This window comes from Pristiophorus japonicus, chromosome 8, assembly GCF_044704955.1.
Source record: "Pristiophorus japonicus isolate sPriJap1 chromosome 8, sPriJap1.hap1, whole genome shotgun sequence".
NCBI lineage: Eukaryota > Metazoa > Chordata > Chondrichthyes > Pristiophoridae > Pristiophorus > Pristiophorus japonicus.
In genome coordinates this window covers 208,135,430-208,153,859 of record NC_091984.1, presented here as the reverse complement: position 1 = coordinate 208,153,859, position 18,430 = coordinate 208,135,430, and the positions used below count along the sequence as shown (strand labels likewise).

Below are 18,430 nucleotides of genomic sequence, written 5' to 3'. Positions count from 1 at the left end.
AAGAATGTTCAGTTCAAAGTTCAGGGTTCACACATCTGTTTAATCAGATTTGAGTCAGATCTCAAAGTTCTATTTCCCAAGATGCACAGAGCTACAGTCTTACCTCAGGAGGTTCCCAGTCACTGGTGAGCGTGTCAACTTTCAGCTGTCTCCTGAACTCTATATGCTTAAAATAAACGTGAAGAAAAGTTATCGCCCTACTTAATGCGGCATCAAGCCAACTAATTGAACATTATCATTTATTGACATAAAATTAATTGAGGTCTAGCACGCTGCAGCATTTTAGCAATGTCATTTAATAACGATCTACTAAATATTTCGCCTTTAGTTTATCAGCTGAGCAATTGATGGGGCTAATTGCCAGAAAAGTACAATCTGAATAGACTGAGGCTGTTGAGCAGAACATCAGCTATTAATGAACAAAATGCTGAAACACCCTGAACCAAGATTGTGTCTGCACGACCACCAAATATATCACAACATTCAGTGAATCATTACAATAATCAACTGAGCATTTGAGTAGAGCGATAAAACAGCGCAGGGAAGGTGATAGGCTGGAGAACCCCAATGGGAAGGACATAACCATGATATAATTTAATTACACAAAAAGTGTTGGTGCTTCAAGGTACTGTACCATGTAGTGATGGAATAAGAGTCTGCAGCTGAAATCCCTCAAACAGCAAGTTAATGATTTTGGCCATGTCATTGATAACGTTTAAATCAAAGAGAGGAAGGGAAAATTAAAGCAACCAGGCACTCCCACTTGCATCACAAGAAACATAGACAGAGGTTTAGGAACAATACCTGCCACTTCCATCAGTCTCATCTAGTGAATGAAGTGCAGAAAACTTTTTTTTTTTAAAGTAGGAGGGCTTGGCTTACTTTATATTGAAGATAAAATGGGTACTTATCATCATGCAGTTTTTCCTACCTTACGAGCCATAAACTCCGCTTTCTGAAGGTTGAAACTCCTGGCTGCAAATCAGGAAAGTTTTCTGTCACTTTTTAAATTCTCATTTTTGAACGTATTGCTCAATCAGGGATACACACAAGATGAAACTTCAGTTTAAACATTGAGCAGAAAAGCAACTTTAACTTATGAAATCTTTGAAGCAACACATAAAATAAAGTAGAATAATGGCTAGATGGTCCACATGGGAGTAGTGCCATGTGGACCATCTGGCCATTATTCTACTTTATTTTATGTGTTTCATGTTTGGTGAGTGGAAACATGAACCTCAGTCACAACCACCTAGTCATGCTTTCACTCACAAGTTCAGCTCCCCCACCCCAGGGTTACAGTCATTTATTCCCTACTTTTGCTCATGTGCACTCCTCATTCTCTAACCCCACCTTCAGAATTATAGCACCATTTCCCTCACCTGAACTCCATTTACTTTGCACATAAGTTTATCATATTTAGTATTTTATGATCCAAACTGTAGGCTTTTATCTTATTCACCAATCATATTTTACAGATTTTAGAACCATCAGTGGGAGAGGCAGCAAAAGATGTTCATCTGAAATTGTAATTTCCTGCACACTAAAAGTTCCTTCAAATTTACATCTGTTTCTGTCCCCACTTTTAATTTATATTCTGGAAGGTGTACAAGAATGACCCAGAGTGTCTCGCATGGGTACTGAAGTTGCATGATCAGCCATGATCATATTGAATGGTGGTGTAGACTCAAAGGGCCGAATGGCCTACTCCTGCACCTACTTTCTATATTTCTATGCATCTGAATTTCTTCCTCTCCATCAGCATTGCATATTCATGGTTTGGCTGTATTTTCCTAGTTTCTATAAGAAACACATTTCACATGAAAACAATTTATTTGCCCCGAGCTGTTCATGTTTTGGACCTCCCTGAACATATTGTCCAACCCACATGATGAAAATCATTGTAAACTGTGTTCAGTTGTTATCATTCCCCTCATACTGTGAGCAAACAGCATTCTGTATCCATGGAATCAATTCCTTATCAGATACAAAGGTCAACATCATTATCAATAAAGTATAGTATCCAATAAAGTAATACAATTTTTTTATAGACATAACATCTTATATTAATGCATGGGTTGGACGTCTTAAAAGATAAAGTGTGATAGGATGGATCGAGAAAAATTATTTGACTCCCAAAGCATTTCTCATATTAAATTATAGAAGATGAAACAGCTTTCAACCACTGGTCACTCACTATATTGAAATGTGGCTGTGGAACTTTCCTCTAATAAATAAATAATAAGAATAAAATAATAATAAATAATTATTATTATTATATAATACTTGCATCTATAAAACACCTCATCACATCAAATCAGTTCAACAACGACAACTTGAATTTATGTAGCACCTTTAATGAACAAATGTTCCAATGCACTTGACAATTGGGTGTTAGAATGGAATGAATTATTTTTGATGAATTACTCCATACAATTAATTACTTTTAAATTGCAGTGACTGCTGTTACATAGACAAACAATTGCCATTCTGCACCAGTAAGGTCCCATAAACAGCAGAGGACTGACCAGTTAATCCATTTTTGATGCTGTTGGTTGAGGGACGCATATTGGCCAGGATACCAAAACATCTTGTTCTTCTTTGAATAGTACCATAGGACCTTTAACATCCACCTAAACAGGCAAATTCAATTTCAGGTTAACATCTCTTCTAAAGGATGGCATCTCGGACAATGCAGCATGCTCTCAGCTTGGGTTATTGAAGTCAATGGAAAGTAAAATCAGGCGGGGAGCAAAATGGGTACCCAATCCAATCCTGTCAGTTTTCCCCCGTGGTGAGTTCAGTTAAATCACCAAAAAATGCCATGGGTTTTTGGCTTTAAGTACAAATAGTTTTTCCTGATCATGGAGAGCTGCTGGAGTTTGAGCCAGGGCCATGGGAGTGGGCTGTGGTCCATTATATTAGCGGGAGGGAGCGGGTCAGTTCCATGGTGGTATGGAGAATTAGCAGGTTGGGTCCATTATGGAACAGAGATAGAGTGGGTCGCTGTGGCATCATTGCAGAATGGGCTAAGACCACTGGCAATAGCAAGAACAGTCTCCAGGTGGAAGTTTAAAATGGCACAGGAAGAAATGGATGGGACAGGCTTGCTATGAAAGATGTGACCTGTGACCAATCACAAAGAGCTGAAGCAGTCCCTACCCAGTATCAACAATTCCAATTAAATTTCTTTTCACTTTTAAAGTGCCCTCACCACGTTGCTATTTCATATTCTGAAGTTTCAAATTTGCAAAGAAAAGTTTGCGATGGGATGTTCATCCCTGACAAGGTGTCTAAGTAAATAATCCCATAGCGGATGGTAAGTCAAGTTAGTCTGATTGGTAGGAGTTGGTTTTGAAGTATTACAAGTATACATTTCATGGCCGAAGTGGTACATGCTAAATTAAAGCATACCAAGTAGATGGCACCACATCCAGTCTGACACACCTGCCGTTATGCCACTAACCATATCTATAGGCTCCGGCATAACCTACCTGGCAATAACTATCTTAAAATACTCCAGTCAACATGGAGCTAGTTGCAAATAAGAGATAAGTGTGGCACAGAAATTTGCCTGTGTACACAGGTGTGATGACTGAAGTATGATGAGCAAAACGTGTGCTAGATGTAAGACTTCCGTGTGTACACACTAGCGTGTGCTAGATGTAAGACTTCCATCTGTGTACACTAGTGTGTGCTAGATGTAAGACTTCCGTGTGTACAAACTGGCGGATGTCCTATAGTGCTGGAGACATCAATAGGTAAACTCGTTTAAAATGCCATTTTCTGCTCCAAACTGCTTAAGACATTCTGATCACATAATTATTTCAAGACACATGTATAACTCTGTAATCTCTTTAGCATCCCACGTAAACACAGCATATTATCATACTAAAACTGTGCAGAGTATTAAGAGAATTGCAAAATTCAATTCAACCCTAGGCAAAACACTTCAATTTTACTCATTTGAAAACTGTGTAAACAGTCACATTGAAAGTTCCACAACTCAGTAACTGCACTGAAGGGAATGATTCAATCAACAAGGAGTCAGCTCCAGCTCCATATCAGATACTGAAGAACTGAACATTGGTACACTACTGTGCTGTTCAGTGGAAAAGGAGCTATAAATGGTGGCCAAGCTCACCTATTCATCAATCATCTGTTTGATACATGAGTGAGCTTAAAATTGGTTGATACTACAGATCATTCCAATGCTAGTTTGGAAGAAGGCTGAGGCAAACAAGTTGAGGGAGGATGTACCCTTCACGGTCACTGACGGTGACGTCCCTATGGTATAGAATGCTGCAGGTGTCCTTGAAAATCTTTTCAGCCTAGAAATTATTGAATGTAATATTAATGTACAAAAACTTAATACATTCAGCTGCTGAGACCAGAAGCTCTGGAATTCCCTCCCTAAACCCCCTTTAAGGAGCTCCTTAAAACCTACCTCTTTGACCCTCAGGTGCTCTATTACCCACTTGTGTGGCTCGGTGTAAAATTTTGTTTGATAATGCTTCTGTGAAGCGCCTTGGGACATTTTACTATGTTAAAAGTGCTATATAAGTGGTTGTTGTTACATTCAGATAGCATTCTTTTGTTCATTATTTCATTAGGGCTGCTAATCTGTTATTGTGTGCACTAGTAACGTACTTGTTAAATAACACTCAATTACTGTAGTCAGTTCTGGTTAACACACCACACAAAGGATGTATATGCATTGGAGAAGAAGGGAAGACTAACAGGAATGATCCCAAGTGTAAAAGGGATGAACTTAGGCTTTTGTCTGTACTACCTTGCCTGGCAGATGATTCCAAAAATGTATCTCCCCTTGAGTTAATAAATAATCCAACTGTTGTCTGACAAGTGTGTTGCAAAGTTTTAGTAAGTAATAGTTTAGACAATGAAGACTAAAGACATTGCAAGTGTTCAAAATGCAGCTGGATGCTACGGCGAGGAGCTAGGGAGCTGGCGTGAAGAGCTTCAACTGACCAAATTGGCCTTGGCTGTTTTTGTGTTTAAATTAAAAGTGAACTCATAAGCAAATTTCCTTTCTATAAAATATATATTTTCAGAGCATGTTTACTCAATCTACTAACTGGTATAGATTTTCAGCTTCACTGCCTGGGCAATAATCTGGTAGAGCCTGATATAGAAATCAACAGAACATAAAGCGGCAACTTCTACAACAAGTGGCCGATTTGTTGCGTCAGATTACTGTCCAGATGATGATGAAAATGGAGTCATTTTTTTTTTGCTGTTTGATCTTCCTTCATCTTAGTCTGCATTGACTGGGTTGTCACGGTTACAAATGAGACAGCAAGGCAGTGTTTACTGATCAATTGTGGATCTATGAGCTGCTGTAATGCTAAGCAATCCTGAAGCTGGATGGCCCTCAAAGGAAACGGATTACAATTTCAGAGAATACCATAAATATAGTCACAAATGAACCAGCATATGTCCGCCTCAGGACACTACCTGAATACCTGTTGCACAACATTCTATCCCCTGTCAAATAAACACCAAACAAAAGGAAATGTAATGCCTTTTACACAGACTTTCACCATTATGAAATCTAGCCTTCACCATTGTGAAACGTCCCAATCAGTTTGTCCCCAATCTGTTCTCCGCCTTCATGAATAACTGGGCAGATGTCACGCAAAAATGTTTCCCCCCCCATCTGTTGACACCATGCTTAACAAAGTGGTTAACATATCATCTGAAAGAAAGAGAGTAACTGAAACACTGCAAGCAGATAGTGACCGAATTAGACTGATGGCTCATAAATGGGTTAAGAATTTCAGCACTCCGACAACCATTAATCACATCAAAGTATCATTTTGTCCACCCAAGTCCTCTGTAAGGGTAGAATTACATAGAATATACGGCACGGAAACAGGCCATTCGGCCCAACCAGTCCATGCTGCCGTTTTTTGCTCTACATGTCTTTCCCCATCTAAATCTATCAGCATAACGCTCTATTCCCTTCTCCCTCATATGCTTGTCTAGCCTCCCCTTAAATGCATCTTATACTACTCGCTTCAACCACTCCCTATGGTAGCGAGTTCCACATTCTCACCACTCTTTGGGTAAAGAGGTTTCTTCTAAATTCCCTATTGGATTTCTTCGTGACTATCTTATATCGATGACCTCGAGTTATGCTTTTCCCCACAAGTGGAAACATTATTTCTGTATCCACTCTATCAAAACCTTTCTTAATTTTAAAGATCTCCATTAGGTCACCCCTTAGCCTTCTTTTTTCAAGAGAAAAGAGAACCAGCCTGTTCATCCTTTCCGGATATGTATACTCTTACATTTCTGGTATCATCCTTGTAAATCTTCTCTGCACACTCTCCAGTGCCTCTATATCCTTTTTATAATATGGCGACCAGAACCCTACGCAGTACTCTTAAGTGTGGTCTAACCAAAGTTCAATACAGGTTTAACTTCCCTACTTTTCAATTCTATACCTCGAGAAATAAACCGGAGTGCTTGATTTGCTTTTTTTTTTAAAATGGCCTTGCTAACCTGTGTCACAACTTTGTGATTTGTGCATTTGTACTCAGAGATCCCTTTGTTCCCATAGACTCGCACCCTCCAAGTAATAAGTGACCTCCCTACTCTTCCTACCAAAATATAATACCTCACATTTATTTGTGTTGCACTTCATTAGCCAATTATATGCCCATTCTGTAAGTTTATTAAGGTATCCTGTAATTTGTTGCAATCCTCCCCAATATTGACTATGCCTCCCAATTTGGTGTCATCCACAAATTTAGAAATTGTGTTTTTGATTCCTGTCTAAATCGTTAATATAAATTGTGAACAACAGTAGTCCCAGCACTGATCATTGTGTGACACCACTACCCACCTTCTGCCACTGTGAATAGCTACCTTTTAACCCTACGCTCTGCTTTCTGTCTTGAAGCCAGCCAGCTATCCATTCTGTTACTTGTCACCTGACTCCGCATTCTCCGACCTTGTTCATCAGTTTATTATACGGTACCTTATCGAAGGCCTTTTGGAAAATCTAGATAAATTACATATACTGCATTACCATTGTCTATTCTCTCTTGTTACCTCCTTAAATAATTCAATGAGGTTGGTCAAGCAAAACTTTCCCTTTTGAAATTAATGCTAACTATTCATTCCTATATTTTTTGTTTCTAAATGTTCTTCTATTTTCTCCATTAGTAGGAATTTAATTATTTTTCCTACCATCAATGTGAAGTTGACTGGTCTATAATTCCCTGTACATGTTCAATGCCTCTTCTTAAATATAGGTATTACGTTAGCTATCCGCCAGTCCTCTGGCACTGCCTCATTTTCTAACGAATTATTAAATATGTGTAGTAAAGCCTCTGTTATCTCTTCCCTAGATTCTTTTAAAATGCGGTGGATGCAATCCATCCAGAACAGAGGTTTTATCCTCTTTGAGTTTGATTAGTTTATTAATATATCCCCTCTTTTTATTTTAAATGCACTTATCTCATTACTAATCTCATCATCCAATGTCATGTCCACCTGTTCTATCTCCCTGGTAAATACTGAAGCAAAATAATTATTTAATATTTCTGCCATCTCTCTATCGTTATCTGTGGTATTACACTGTCTATCCCTTAATGGCCCAATTCCCATACCAACCGTTTTAAAATTAATGTGTCTGTAAAATATTTTACTATTTTGTTTTATGTTCCTTGATAATTTAATTTCATAGATCCTAATTTAATTTCATAGTTCCTCTTTGCCTTCCTAATTGTTTTTTTGACTTCTCTCCTAATCTCTTTATATTCTCCCTTATCATGCACTCCCCTGCTGTCTATGTACTTAATAGTATGCCTCTTTCCTTACCCTCAATTGTTCCCTTATTTCAGTTTAAAACATTCTTAGCTTGGTAATCACTTCCACTGACCCAAGTGTGATGATGGCAGAAAGGAAGGTGGAAGAATTGGAATTACAGTATTTAGAAAATTTATGCTTGCTTGTTACAGAAAACAATATTCTTTTACAAAGCCATTGTTGTGTATCTGTAAAGCATGCACTCCCATGTTCCGTCACCAGGGAGCGCATCCCCTGAAGTCCCAAGGGATCCCAGCATCCCTTGGGAGCACTGTATATAAGCCGGCCCCTAAGGCCTGTTACTCACACTGGAATGTCTTAATAAAGACTGAGGTCACTGTTACTTTAACCTCCCTGTGTGCAGTCTCATCTGTGTTCGGCACACAACAGCCATAATCTTCTCAGCAATAGAATATTGTAGCTCTGGCAGGCAAGCAGCAGAGAACATTCATCTGCTCGAATCTGTCTTCTTTCATGGACAGCGTTGTCACTGGGGAAATCTATCTTATGGAAGGAGGTGGAAACACCACTTCCTCTCAGGGGATTTATTCTGAAACTGGATGCAGCATCCACACACTGCTGGAATCGAGCTAAGCTGTATATTGTTCTTGGAAACCAGGTTGTAGTTAATGCCCATTATGTTGGCATGCTAACAAAATTGGGTGACATCAAACAGGACTGACCCACATGGTAACCATCCCCCACCCCACTGTAACACCATAGAAAATACTCCAGCGGCATGCTGGAGTAGCAATTTGTTTTTACTAACAATACAAAAGATACTAACAAAACAAAATTGTCATATGTGAGTCCACTGTAAAGGCTGGGTGAATGTCTAGATGAAAGCGTGGTGTGAGGAGGAACCTGTTGAAGAATGAGGAAGACACTACAACGTAAGAAATCTTTCCTTCTTATTCAGTATCACCACACACCACTGGAGACAAACCCATTAGTACATAGGACTAGGAGAAGGAACATACACCAGCAGTAAGGACAGATTTACTAAATGTATTATCACCTATGGCTGCTTAGTCCAAGTAATGGTGTTTGATAAAAGTATGGGGGTTACTCAATGTTGCACCTGTTCCAAAGGTGCCCAAGAACCAGCAATGGAATGGTGGAATGGGTCAGATTACCTTTTACTGGACCACGGGATTCCTGCCCGAGAGGTGGTAACATTGGAGAAAGCATTCCACTATCCATTTTCTAAATCTCTTTAGAAAGCAAATTTTCTTAGGGCCTGGGACCTTATATGGCAAAAACAATTGTACAAAACATCTTTGCTCTCAATTTCTGTGGAGCTTGTCCTGATTTCCCACCATAACTTTGGCAGGAGATAGAGGAACCCCGGGAATAACTACGTAAAAGGCAGATTATGCTGTTTCTCCAGGTATCCAGCTGAAGTTACAGCAGAAGATCAGAACAAAGCCACAGGAAAATTCAGGACCCTTAGCTTTACGGGCATCCACAGTGGAAGTGGCATTCTAGCTCTAATTTAGAAGGAGCTTGGCAGAATTACAATCTCTTGAGCCAAATAAAAATTAGAAAATTATTTTTTGGCAGGATACTCAGGTGTGTCCTAAAAACTACTCAGAGTGCTAACTTAAATGAGACTAACTGATGACCTGGATATCACTAATCCAGCTGGCTAAAAGCGCAGTCTTCCATTACCAAAAATTAAGATTACACATATTAAGAAGTTCAGAAGAGGATACATTAGCCTGTGCAGAACCATATTGAGGGCCCGTTTTAGGTAAGTATGTTTCATTTAAATTTGAAATATTCTAACTATCAACTAGTAACAATGAAAATAAAGAAATATAAAAAATAAAAGTAAAATAAACAAGACTAAACAAACAAGACCCAAAGGTAACTCAGTAACTATGAACTATGAGGTCCACTTTGGAGCATAGATTGCAGTTCCTTGGTGGGGTAAATTAGTTGCCATTCCGATGTATGCTCAAACCTTTTATATAGCATAAGAGCGTGGTACTAAACATGGGCACAACCACTATGTTTGCTCATTTTTATGCATTGATTCTCTTCCTTCTCTCTCCCTGCTCTAAATCCTGAATTTGTGAACTGGACAAGCTAAGTGCATTCACACTCCAAGCTCAGAGTGGGAAAGACTCGAGGAAGGACATCTGAAGGAGAGTATTAAATCAAAATATGATTTTATTATATATTTTCTATATGCAAGTTATTTTTGGGGTGTGGCTAATGTATGTACTTTCTCCCCTATTTTTCCTCCAGTTAGCTCCCTTTACCACTCACCTTCCCTGCCCACTGGAAAAGTTGGAGATCTTGCTCCAGATACCTGTATATCAGGTACAGGCTCCCAACAGGAAGTGACTCCATAGCTTTCAACCTTTTCCATTTTTGAACCCAATCAGGAGGAATCTGAGATTGGAAAAGTAGGTACCCAGCTGTTCCTGAGTGTTCCAACTCGAGATGCTCCTAATTAGGATTAAGAACTGAAAAGAATATCAAACAGTGTGGAAATCTGTAGCTAAGGCATGCCTCTATGTAGGCCAATCTCATTCTGTTGGCACTTGGATAGTGAAGGAGCATGGCATAAGGATGATGAGATCCACAGCATCCAAGGTTTAGACAACTGATTTGTGGAAACAAATGTTAACCATCTAGTTTAGATAAATTAAACGTATACAATGTACGGTATCAAAAGCTAAGCAAAAGTTGTTTGTGAATTGATGATTTTAGACTTCTGTAATATTTTCTTTTTAAATGTATGTCATCATCATCATCATAGGCGGTCCCTCGAACGAGGATGACTTGCTTCCACAAGAGTTCACAGATGTTTCAATGAAGGATCCGATGTTCCAGTCCTGAATTCCAATTGAAGGGTGGAAGATGCCTGTGCGTGGATTTTAAAAAAAAAAACGTATGGTGGCCATTGCACACCAGCCACCACACGGGCTTGACAGAGCTAGCCCTTTATCCAGTGGTAAGGGTTAACCAGGACGACTAGAGACCTGCTCTACTGCACGGGCCTAGTGCGCACACATATTGCAGAGTGGGCTGACCCGTGCTGCCCCTGGGCCCTTGGCTCTTCTGGGCCCTGTACCCTCATTCACTGCACCTTCGCCCACGATGTTCCAGGGCCCGGCGCTCCAGCTCTATTTATAGCCCCGACCTGCGGTGGTGTTCTCACACAGGTCGGGGCGGCCCATGATGTTCCAGGAAGACCATTGCAATGCTGGAGGACCAACGTTTGGAGACATCTCTGAAGACCATTGCAATGCTGGAGGACTAGAGTTTGCTCCAAGCCGGTGTGTCAGTGAAGCAGTTCTGGCAGCGTTCATACTGGCAGGGAAGAGGAGGAGCCGGCGAAACTTCCGTGGTACATGTCACCCTGGGAGGGCTCTCCGGAGAGAACACCAGGATCTCCATACCAGGACAGAAACCCTCCCAGAGTGACATGCACCACAACAGCCCCAGCTCCTCCTGTATATAGACTGCAAATGCTATTGGTAAAAATAAACACATGGTGTTTTCTTTTGGTAGGTTTGTAAGAGCAGAACTCAAACAATTAACTTTTTGGGATTGGAACTAACCAAAAGTTAGTATGTACTTCTGATACAGCACAATATCCAACAGAAGAAGCACTTCATTATTGAGAGTTCACTATCAATTACCTTTTTCATTTGTAGATGCTTTTTCTCTTCGTAAGTACAAAAAGGGGTGGAAATGCCTATTAGGCCCATCAGTGCTCACCCTATCCTGCAGATGATGCTACCCACCGCCCCCAACCAATAGTGATGCCAACTCCTGGTGAAGTGGTCAATTTTAGGAAAAAGTGTGGAAAATTTGTCTACACTCCAAATTTTTAATCCCCTAAAGAGTTTCTTTAGCACCAAAGGCATCAAAAATAAAAATGTAATTCTCAAAGGGCCAAAGCAGGCCAAGTGAGTGGCCAAATATTTTGCAGATGGAGTGTAATGTGGGAAAGTGTGAGGTTATCCACTCTGGCAGGAAAAATAAAAAAGCAAATTATTTAAATGGAGAGAAATGACAAAATGCTGCATTACAGAGGGACCTAGGGGTCCTTGTGCATGAAACTCAAAAGGTTAGTATACAGATACAGCAAGTAATCAGGAAGGCCAATGGAATGTTGGCCTTTATTGCAAGGGGGATGGAGTATAAAAGCAGATAAGTCCTGCTACAACTGTACAGGGTATTGGTGAGACCACACCTATAGTACTGCATACAGTTTTGGACTCCTTATTGAAGGAAGGATGTGGAGACAGTTCAGAGAAGGTTCACTAGGTTGAAAGAGTTGTCTTATGAAGAAAGGTTGAGCCTATCCTCATTGGAGTTTAGAAGAATGAGAGGTGATCTTATTGAAACATATAAGATACTGAGGGGGCTTGACAAGGTAGATGCAGAGAGGATGGTTCCACTCGTGGGGATATCTAGAACTAGGGGGCATAGATTAAAAGGGGGTCGCCCATTTAGAACTGAGATGAGGAGGAATTTCTTCTTTGAGGGTCGGTCATAAATCTGTGGAATTCTCTTCCCCAGAGAGCTGTAGAGGCTGGGTCATTGAATATATTTAAGGTGGACATAGACAGATTTTGAACGATAAGGGAGTCGAGGGTTATGGGGAGCGGGTGGGGAAGTGGAGCTGAGCCCAATATCTGATCAGCCATGATCTTATTGAATGGTGGAACAGGCTAGAGGGGTCAAATAGCCTGCTCCTGCTCCTATTTCTTATGTTCTTAAATCTCCTTTCAACAATGACGGGGAGCACAGTAACACGTGTACTCATGTATTTATCAACTTTAAACATAATAATCCAAAACTGGTTTAATGTGTTTCTTGGTGGTGTGAATTTGCTGCCTTCACTAGCAGATCTAATTGTAGCACCTCATAAGTTTCTGTCTCCACGTCTTTTTTTTTCTTTAAAAGAGACCAGCCAATCTCCCATGGTGTTGCACATGGCAAGTTGTAGACTATGCTGAGGAAAGGAGCCACCAACAGCTGCAGGATGCATCGGAGGTGGAAATTGTTGGCAAAATGTGATCCTCAGTAGCTCCTACCCATCCCCTCCCTCAATCACTCGTGATTTCCGCTACCCCCTTGCTCCCATCGCTTCCCTTATCCCTTCACTTCCCGACTACTCAATAGCCTTCATACCACCCCTTTACTCCCATCATTACCCCACCTCTTTCTTTGAACTAACCATTTAATCCCCTCTTGCTCTACCATCATTACCTCACAATTAACTCTCCATCGACTCTCATTCACTTCCTCCAAGGACAGGTGGCAAGAGGGCAGTGCCCCATCACCCTCAACAAGTTTGTTCCTCTCCTACCCTCCCTTCCTATCATGAGTGCGATACTATGTAATGCACAATGATTTATTCTACTAAGCTGCAATCTGTATCTTTTTAAGACCACAAATCTCATTGTAATTCAGTAAACAAAGGGCTTAGATCAATCAAAGATTAATTGTTGCTTGGTTGAGGAGCTTTACAGAGTAGAAAGTGCTTATAAGTTTCAGGCTGCTCGTCAGAAGTTAAAAAAATATTTTGCAACCATAACATAGTCTGACATTTGAAGTGTGATGTCTGCACAGAGTAGACCTAATGGATTTACTATATTGCTATCAGATATCTCAGTGTTGCTCGCAATAAGTTAAATTGTACACTTATTATAATGGCAGGAGTGTTATAATCACATAATGCACAGTGAATTGTTCAGCTAAGGTGTCATTGTGCCCCTACAAGATCATAAATTCCAATTATTGTTAAAAATGAAATAAACAGTGGCTGAAGCATTTCAGAATATAATTGTTTGGTCAGAGATCATGGAACAAAACGTCCGTCAGTTTCAAGCTGAAGGCTAGAAGTGAAAGTCAGAAGCATAAAATATTTTAGGATTGTTTTGCCAAAACAAAGTGTGATGTACCTATGAGCATACGAAAGGACCGATGAGAAAAGACCATCTGGCCCATCAAACTTACCCCATTCAGACATGATGCATCCACGTATACCATTGACTTCCTCCAACCCCCAAATCACACAATCTCTTTGGGAGAAGCAAATGACAATAAGTGTGACACTTATAGGAAGTACGTACTTCCTAGAAGTCTTTTAAGCCCCAGTTTTTAAGTGCCGGGACCGGGACGGATGAGATGCACAAACGTCGGCATGAGGACGGGGCTATTTTAACTCCCATACCTCATTACCATGTTGCAGCACAGATGGTTTCAGCATGAGAGGAGACTGCCTTCGAAGACCTGGAGCAACAGTACCTGGTACTAAGGTAACTTACCTAGGCCTCTATGCTGGCCACGATCCTGCCCTGGTGCCACATTTCATTGGCAGACCCGGCACTGAGACGATCAGAAGTTAAAATTGCTTTGAGGACTGAATGCTGTCATCGGACCCAGATTTAGGGGTGGCACTGGCGCTGCACAGAACCCGACAGTTAAAATGGTGGCGGACAGGAAAGCAGTGAGAAGCGCCCGCCCTCATTTTAACCTCTCGTCGACCCCATTCCTGCCAGGCGGACAGAGTTAAAATTGGCCCACATGTATACATCCTATACGTATGTAAAATGTTGTTTTTAAACTTAATTTAGTTTTCCAACTTTTCTTCAATTCTTTAGGTTACATTCAGAAATTAAATGAGATAAAGTTTACCATTTATATATATTTTGGCAAGTCAAACTTTGAACTTGTATTGGAAGACCGTCTATATCTTCTAAATCAGTATGGAGCATTTTCTTTGTTTCATATTTTCCTTAGCTTTATCCTCTGCTACTTCAGTTATTTTCTGACTTTAGGATTTTACAGCAACTGCATGTTATGTTCCAATTGGCTTTTCTTTCCATTCCTTTCTTAAGTTTTATTCTTTTAAGTAATGTGTTATCAGCTTAATCGCAACCGGAATGAAATCAGCAGTGAAAACAAGCATGAGTCAGGCCTTTGTCAGCGGTTATCAGAGTATGGCAGAGACAAGAAGTGCTCAAATCACTTACTCAAATCTTTTATCACGTATTGCGAGAATGATAAAGGTCAAATTCACGCACTCACCACTACGCTCCTTTCCTTTGAATTCTCTACAGTCTGCCCCACCTTACCATCTCCCTCCCTGCTTTCACAAAACTTTTCAAAGCCCATCTCTTCCACCATGCCTTGATTCCATACCCTAGCCACTCCATTCCCCTCCCATTTTCCCATGCTCATAGTCAACCAGATTATTTTCCTTTTTAAGCACTCTTGCCTCTCGAGACAGAAGGTATGGAGTTTCAGCCGCACTCAGAGACTTGTGCACAAAATCCCGGCTGAGGGAGTGTTGCACTGTTGGAGTGCCACCTTTCGGATGAGACGTTAAATCAAGACCCTATTCATGCTATTAGGTAGACGTAAAAGATCCCTGGCACTATTCGGAGAAGAGCAAGGGAGTTCTCCCAGTGCCCTCGGGGCCAACAATTAGCCCTCTACCAACATCACGATAACGCATTGTCTGGTCATGTATCTCTTGTTGTTTGTAGGATCTTTCTGTGTGCATTTCCCTACATTACAACAGTGACTACTGTTGAGAAGTACTTCAATGGCTGTGAAACACTTTGGGGTGTCATGAAAGGCACTATATAAATGCAATTATTTCTATCAATTCACAATAAATATCTAGTGAGTTATCAAAGAAGCCTTAACTGTTGTATTTTTTTTTAAATAGAATTGTGCATTGTCTTGAATAGCCACTATAGTAAGCAATAGTTTCACAGATTAACCATTTTAATATAATGGTATTAAAACCCACAGCAGCAGCAATTGCATGTCTATTTAAAAGACTTGCATTTATACAATGCTTTTCACAACCTCAGGATGCCTCAAAGTGTATTATATTTTCCAGAGTAAAACAAGATTTTATTAGAATTAGCGATGCACCTGTAGGAGTTCCAATTTTAATATGGGCAACAGTCTTTCCGGAGTTTACTGTGGATTACTATAACTCCTCCTAAGATTTATGCCTCATGACTACACTCAAAGAGCTCATATAGAAATTCGAATCCTCAAGTCAATTCTGAAATAAAAAGGTGCTGTGGAAGTTTGAGTATTTTTCAATATATAGGCTTATGTTCCAGAAACATTGCTTGGATCCACATGCTCACACTTAGCTTTTACGATGCTCAATAACCATCAGAAAGATTTTACTTATTTAACTAATTATTAAAACCACAGTAGTTGAGGAAAGATCTGCATTGTGTGCAAATGTTGATGCCCTTTGCAAAATCACTACATAGTAACAGAAATGTCAAACAAGCAGATCTGCTGTCACTGTATTGAAAAGAGCTAAATAAACCCACACAAATGATTTGGTGGCCTCCAACTACAATGATTTTAATAGTTTCAAAAGAATTTTCTGTACAGTCCACAATGCTAATGAAAACCTCACAGTAAAATGGACTGATTATCAAAGAAATATACTGTAGTACATAAAGTTGAAGGTCAAACCGCCAAAGTTGCTAAAATGTTAACAATGTACAAACATTTAAGTAAGTTTGCTTATGATTAAATAAAATAATGGGATGGAAAGAGGATGGCACATTTAGATTTCTTAGCATCAACATAACGAAGCAGTGTTTGGCATGCAGAGAACTTGGGAGTGCAAATCGAGCACTTCTACTGCTTTGCCAGCACTTGGCCCTCCCTTTTAGTGAATTCTTTCAAACAGTATGGATACAGATTCATGTTAATTCTGAGCGTTATTTAGTTCTGTTTATTTATCCAACTGCCAGCATGGAGAGAGGAGAACAACCTCACAGTTTAGCTTGGGGCCTACTGATCTGATCTTGTGGAACTCCTACTTGGCAACTAAGTATCCGAGTGAAAGCTAAATTTCTGAGCAAAGCATGAAAAAAATTGGAATTGGGAAGAAATAAACACAACTGGGGATTTCCATGCAATTGTTTATAAAAGTACCTCTGAGCCATCGCAGGAGGAAGTGGTCATCCTGAGCAGGGAGGCTAGGCAGGATATCTTGGATATTCTCTCGGAACTGTGGAACAGACAGAAAAATGTGATCGCTCTGATTTCACATAAACAGTTGAAAGTCCATGAGCATCTAAATGTCACGCTGCTAAGCAGTACATAGTGGTGCCTGGCACACCTAGAACTTTAGAGAGCAGAACAAGCACTTATACTGCTTTGTCAGCACTTGGCCCTTCCTTGTAGTCTGTTCTTTAAAAATTTGAGAGTGTAGATCCCAGAGGCCCTCATCAAATGCTTGATATCCAAGTCATAAAGAGCTCTGTGTAATAAACACACCCACTTCTGTTTGGCAAGCACCACAAGTATTTGCTGCAAATCAGTGCTCTATTCTGTGCACTGCATATGTATCTCGTGAGAAGTACTGAATTTACCAAATAGATGACATCCAAATATGTTTGTTAGTAGTTTGAAAACTACATCATTCAATAATGAATGTTTCTGACTATTTAAAATAATTGTTTGGAGTAAAACACTGTTGGAGTCAAACTAATTACACTAAACACAGACCAGTTTGATGCAGTTAAAGGTCACGGAGGATGATCTCTGATGAGAGCAAATTTGTGTGAAGAATTAATTTTCCGTACATCCAAATCTATCATTTTGAATGCAAATTTAATCATGAATTAATTCCCTTTGCTAAAACAAAGCTATTCAGGATATTTATTGTGTCTGCAGGATGTGCTCTCAAAATGTCCATGTTTACCTTTGGTTCAACAAAGAGTTAGTTCCAGTGCAGAAATAACATGCAACATTTCCTTATAGGTCATTGAGATAAGTGTGTTAACATTTTTGAATATCAATTCAATTGTTCATAGTTACTAATCACAATACAAAAACACCCGTTAGTGAAATGCAAACTATTGGGCTCATCGATTAGAACCCTGCCACTTTCACTTCTAGTATCTAGATTTTAATCCTGCCCAGATACTTTTGGGGGGGGGGGGGGGGGGGGAAATCAAAATTTCCTCTCTGATAGTTGCTAATATTTTTTAACTAAAATGAGTTTTTCCTATCTTAGTCCCGTTTCCAATATAGATGGGTTTGTGGCACCATGACACTGGTGTACAAAATTTGGCACACGTTACCCCGAAAGGTTATATGGATTGACGGTGCGTGGAAAGAAAATATCACATAGGTGCGGTGAATGTGCTCTTAAGAGGTTTGGGCTAAAGGATGTTTTTGAAATAGTGCAGGGTGAACTCTACATAGTATCAAACCCATGCAATACCTGATCTGGGAGTTTTCAATGCTGTCACAAAGAGCAAAAATGTTCCATTCCCAGCACTGTCATCTCTCACCTTGATCAGCATAAATATCACTAAACAAATAACAAAATTTAGTATAAACAAAATGCTTCTTCACAAAGCCAATCCCTATACAATTGTCTTTGACAGAACAGCAAGATTGTTGAGAGTGTGGGAGCTAACAATGTGCAAAGTTCACAGTTTTTATTCTTCATGGACAAGAAAATTACTTTTTCTTTTGGTTAAGACATTTTTGAAATCTTTCTTGGGTAGCCACTTGTGCATATCATCTCGTCACACCAATACACAGAACTTTACGGCCCAGAATT

At 39.9% G+C, this 18,430-nt stretch overlaps 1 protein-coding gene across 5 annotated transcripts in view; it reads right to left on the bottom strand.

The window, feature by feature from the left end:
• Positions 1 to 18,430, bottom strand: part of LOC139268975 (SEC14-like protein 2) — a 90,732-nt gene that overhangs the window by 58,111 nt on the left and 14,191 nt on the right. For 3 of the 5 annotated variants that reach the window (XM_070887883.1, XM_070887879.1, XM_070887881.1), the window contains exons 2-4: positions 16,789 to 16,864; positions 932 to 975; positions 104 to 166 (exon numbers count right to left, since the gene is read on the bottom strand). In XM_070887883.1, the coding sequence (XP_070743984.1) occupies positions 104 to 166; positions 932 to 943 (75 nt within the window). In that variant the 5' untranslated portion in view covers positions 944 to 975; positions 16,789 to 16,864. Of the gene's footprint in view, positions 1 to 103; positions 167 to 931; positions 976 to 2,528; positions 2,598 to 16,788; positions 16,865 to 18,085; positions 18,176 to 18,430 lie in introns of those variants that run through there. The other 2 variants (XM_070887882.1, XM_070887880.1) reach the window with 2 other exon arrangements.